Below are 5000 nucleotides of genomic sequence, written 5' to 3'. Positions count from 1 at the left end.
GCACAGAACTAAACAAGTATTTAAATACCATATCTTATATGTACCAACAAATGCCTGTAACATCATGTAATAAATATTTAATACACAATTTATATTATTTGCCAATACTGCTAATAATGTTAACCTAAGAGTTAACATTCACTCCGTTATCCATTTTACTTACATCAGAAAAATAGACTTCATTAAGGATATTGTCTATGAGACTGGCCAGCAGTTTTCTTTGGTTGTTAATTACAATAAGTACGTTTTTTTTTTTTGAGGACCTGAACAGGTATAAACATGAGCAAAAGAACTTTGAGATAATATTAGCACGCGCCTCTCAGAGACAGTAGGACAGTACGGTTGGAGAAAGTGGTTCTGCAGTGTGCACAGGAGAAATTAGAGTGCTTGCTCAACATAAAAATACTGTGGTAGTGCTCTGTCTGTGTAAACAGCTGTAAATACAAAAGAAATACAGACCCTTTTAAAAATAAAAATAAATTAGAATAAAATATCAATAAACAATTTTTAAAAAAATCACAAAATCAACGAATAAATAAATAAATAAATACACAAGGGTTTGTAAGGAAGTTCCGAAGGCGGCTTGTGGCCACCCCTGCTTCGAGAGAGACAAGTCTATTGACACCGCCTAGTGGTAGGATGCCTGTAAGTGCACTTTTTACGGACGGGTGGGAGTGGGTCTACAGGAGTGGTGCAGCACCTCCCAGAGGTCAGATAGTGTAATAGCAGCCTGGTGTGCCATTGAGCACCGACGGCATGAATTAATCCAGCCCGGCATCTTCCCTCAGTGTTCATCCAGCCGCTCTCTGCGCCCCCCCCCCCTCCCCCCCGCTCCTCTCACAGGCAGGCTCAGTCCCTCTGCCCGTCCACCAGGAACATGCCCATCCCGCTCCGCACCGTGACCAGCTCCCAGTTGGGGGTGTTGCCCCGCGCCTCCATCACCGCCACCAGGCGTTGCTGCGGCTTCAGCTGCACCACCGTCCAGCACTTGACCGGGATGCCCTGCCGCGTGCCCGTGCTCGCGCCCGCGCCCGCGCCCGTCGCCTGGCACTCCAGCAAGCTGGCGGCGCCCTGCACGGTGACGGTGACGGTGACGGAGCTGCAGTTGCGCAGCTCGTTGGCGGTGCAACGCAGCGCCAGGTCCAGGTAGAGCAGGTAGCTCCCGCCGCGCTGCGGCTGCAGGGCGTGCTGCTGTTTGTTGTACGTGAAGCCGCTCCCCACCGCCCCCGCAGTCCAATCCATGGTTTCGTTCTTCAGGCCGTTCTCTGTTGGGGAAAAACGAGAAGGGGGGGGGGGGTTAGCTTTGGCACTGTGGGATCGGCAATGACATGAGGGAACGCGGGCGAGTGGCCCGTGGAGTTTTGCCAACAATATTGCCAACAAACACCACTGCCCGCTCCTGGGCAAGATGTCTGACAGATCTCATCCCTCTGCAGTAGGTAAAGATGCTCTCGCTCGATTAAAAAAACAAAAAAAACAACCGCTTTTGGCTGTGTTTCATTATTGAGTCAGTTTTGCATCTACCTGTTGTGTTTATGCATGACTGAATCTGTCGTCCAAAAGAATGTGCCAAGTTTTTCCATTTGGCACCTGTTGCATTTTCTCTCTGATTTTCACAGCTGGACTTTACTCCAGCATGAAGTGTAGTTACTCTGCTCAAGAGCGTAACACTGGGCTCTTACATCAAGAGTCTAGTGGTTTGGGCACTGCACAGCACTTGCTCAGCTGGACAGTGTGACATTTTGTTCTTTTGAATCTGAACTTTCACCGATTTAACCTCGCAATTTAACTATGTTGGTTTTACGGCGCAACGCACCGCTTCATTATGCTGTCCTCACACGGGACTTTAGTCAAAGAACAGAATAGAATGGACTTGAAGAAATTTAAAGAAGGACACTTACCGGATTTCGCTTGCAGAAAAGCAAAGTTCTTCACCTGGAAACAAAAGTAAGAGCGAAATATTACTGCAAAGAACCATATCCAGATGTGTTTTCGCGTTTAAATTTCTCGTCGATTCTCGATTATCTACAATAATTTTTAGGTATCGTCTTTTCTGTTGTCTAAAGATTCTTGCATTTGGTGCAGTAGGCTACTCTTGTAGGACTATCCTATCTGCTGATACGACAGTATATGTATACTCTATTGTTGACAGTTTGCCTTATATTTTCATGACTGTAAGTATCATTGGCACCTGAAAATGCGCAATATAAATGCTCAATTATTATTATTATTATTATTACAGTAAATAGCCAGGAAAGTTTATAGAAAACCACAACTAAAGAGGAATAAAAGCATAAAACATGGTCTATTTCTGCAGAAAGTATTTGTTTTAAAAATCTTGCATAACCACTTATACTATGTCACAAAGTCGTGAGTTATTACAACATTACAGCCGATAAAAACAAATATCCAAGATTTACGACATTCTTGCCTGGATGTTTACAAACAAACCGACAACCTACCTTGTGTTCAGATTTTAGCATTTCTGCATATGCCGTTCTCTCCGTGTGTCCGTGGGTTTCGTTGGATAATGCTAGGAGCTCTGTCTGTATCTGTCTGATGAAAAGAGCGGCGGTGACGGTCACTCCAAACAACAGAACGAACAGAGTGATCACCGAGGTGATCAAGAAGGCGTGCAAGCATCGACCTCCACTACTGGCGCGTGGCTGTAGAGACTCTATGTCCGATGCTGTCATTATGAATTTTGAAAAAAAATTCAAAAGAATATTGCTGCAGAAATTCGTTGCGATCGCCTGTGCAGTATCCAACCGCCGTTCAGTGCAGTATCCAATCACGGTTTAGCTAATTATCCCGGGAAAAGAGACGTTCGTTCTTTTGACCACCTCTTTCTTCGGTCACTGTATTCTGTCTGTCTGGAGTGGCCATGGGTTTTGTGAATTTATATCTGCGCGAGAGAGTGGAAAAGAGGAAACGATAAACTCTCAGACAGCGAGACTTTCCGCTCTGTTGCTATTGCGTAAGAGAACCGGCATCGACGCTATACAGGGCGGATGGAAAGGATCGCGGAATGATGCTAAAACCTTGGTAGAGGACCAAAGGTGTGAACCCAAAACACAGTTTTTGGTTTTCTGATTGTCGTTAGGGAGAAGGTTAGTGAAAACGGAAAATATGGAGAGATGAGAAAAGTCTGCAAAAGAGACGATAGACATGGGAGGGAAATGGTTTAGAAGTTTAGAAATAATATGCGAGCTTTTGTTTTTCTCTTGCTTATTGATCGTATTATTAATACATTTTATTATACACACATGGAATTGCTTATTTAAAAGATGTATTTTATTTAACTTTTTATTTTCTGTCAATATTTTGTAATGTATTGTTATTGTTTTATTGTATGCCCGTTTATTTTTATGGCCCGGTCAGCTCTTCTAGCTATTATTTGGAATAATCATCTGACTATGCATCGCAACGTTAACACTCCTAATATTATTATCTAACCTACCACATCAATTTTTTTTGTCAGTGCTCGTCTTATTTTCCTTGTTTATTTTGTGCAGTGTTGTTGGTTCAGGCAACTCTTTTATTATATTGTAATAGTCTTTTATTGGGGACTGTACCCTGTATCTATACACAGAACTGTACTACTGTACCCCAGGTCTGTGCTGTGCTTCTATCAGTGCAGCCCTAACCCTCTGTTGATAAACAATCCACAAACAAAAGCTAGGCTTTACTCGTGCCTGCTCTGCCTCACCAAGCACTTTCTCTAGGCCTTTAATTTGGCTCTTTTTTTTGTTTGTTTTGGGGTGGTCAGGGGGCATTCAATTATGAAATTAAATTATTGTGTTTTTAAGATGGGAGAGAATTCTGTCTTCTGTCCGAGCACTTGCTGTGAGGGGGTTGGTATGTCTGCTGATAACCTTTTTTGTTGATGCAGGTCAGAATTTTTTTGGGGAACAAAAGCTCATTCCGGACATTCTCATTAGCGGAACTTCCTCTGGCAATGCCCCGAGAGAGTGACAAAGTAAGAAGGAGAGAGAGAGAGAGAGAGAGGCAGCGAAACAGAGGGGAACCTTACGCGACACAGAAACTCAGGCGTTTTCAACAAGTGACTAGCACAGAAAGTGACATGCTGTGCGATTCACTTCCCTTTTGAAAGTGACGCCGCGCGGGGAAAGTCACAAACCTATTTCTTTCTCTCCATGATTTCATCCCTGCCAGAAAGTGTGAGCATGACACCTCCGCGCAGGTGGAATACGCTGCTGTCTTCCCCAAAGACAAAGGTAGTTCTGGGGTCTCAAAATAGACCACGTCAGGCCCTTAACTTTCCTTCAGTCCCCCTACCGTAGCCAACGCTGGAAAGGGAAACACTACAGACGGCTATCATCTCATCGGCCAGAGGGAGCCCCCAAATTCCTAAAGTCTCTTGTGCGGGCAGGGACCCACACGCCTATGAAAGTACCTCACACAGCAAACAAGATGACTGGAGTTCAGTCGCGTCCCCAAACTCAACTGTAGAGATTCGAGCGGCCCGTGTCAGATGACCTAGTTAAAGAGAAGAAGAGCCGGAACTGACGGTGGCGGGGTGACAGTTGGGTTTGAAATGAATAAGGCCGCGCACGTCTCTGTGCGCTAAGGTTGCTGAGCGTATCGATGCAAACGTTTCGGCAGGGGAAATTCCAGAAGCGTACAGTACAGGTTGCGGTACAAGTGCCACATTCCTGGTGCTGGCCCCCTTGGGAGTGGAAGGAAAGGGTGCCGGTCGGTGGAGACGCAGAGAGAGAGCGAGGAAGTTCTTTTAACACTTTGCCAATATAATCGATATGATATTTCACCATTCTTAATGGTACTGCGTACAATGACATTTTAAACAACTCTGTGGCGTTCCTGTTTCAGCATGACAATGCTCCCGGGCACGCTGTGAGGTCCATTTAGAAACGTTTTTTTTTTTTTTTAAGAAGGGTGTGGAAGAACTTGACTGGCCTGCACAGAGCCCTGACATCAACCCCCTCCAACACCTTTGGGATCAACTGGAAAGCCAAATG

General features: G+C 44.9%; 1 protein-coding gene and 1 long non-coding RNA gene across 2 annotated transcripts in view; one reads left to right on the top strand and one right to left on the bottom strand.

Annotated features, from left to right (window-relative positions):
• The window catches only part of LOC135243635 (uncharacterized), a 3684-nt gene extending 692 nt beyond the window's left edge, over window positions 1–2992 (bottom strand). The window contains exons 1-3 of the mRNA XM_064315606.1: window positions 2463–2992; window positions 1902–1935; window positions 1–1265 (exon numbers count right to left, since the gene is read on the bottom strand). The exon at window positions 1–1265 is cut by the window's left edge and continues 692 nt beyond it. Of these exons, the coding sequence (XP_064171676.1) occupies window positions 850–1265; window positions 1902–1935; window positions 2463–2696 (684 nt within the window). The 5' untranslated portion in view covers window positions 2697–2992 and the 3' untranslated portion in view covers window positions 1–849. The remainder of the gene's footprint in view (window positions 1266–1901; window positions 1936–2462) is intronic.
• LOC135243636 (uncharacterized) overlaps window positions 1647–5000 on the top strand; it is a 16543-nt gene continuing 13189 nt past the window's right edge. Inside the window, exon 1 of the long non-coding RNA XR_010326709.1 lies at window positions 1647–1947. This is a non-coding gene — a long non-coding RNA (uncharacterized LOC135243636). The remainder of the gene's footprint in view (window positions 1948–5000) is intronic.

The sequence above is a fragment of the Anguilla rostrata genome, chromosome 17, assembly GCF_018555375.3.
Source record: "Anguilla rostrata isolate EN2019 chromosome 17, ASM1855537v3, whole genome shotgun sequence".
Classification (NCBI taxonomy): Eukaryota; Metazoa; Chordata; class Actinopteri; order Anguilliformes; family Anguillidae; genus Anguilla; species Anguilla rostrata.
This window is presented reverse-complemented; position numbering and strand designations above follow the sequence as displayed.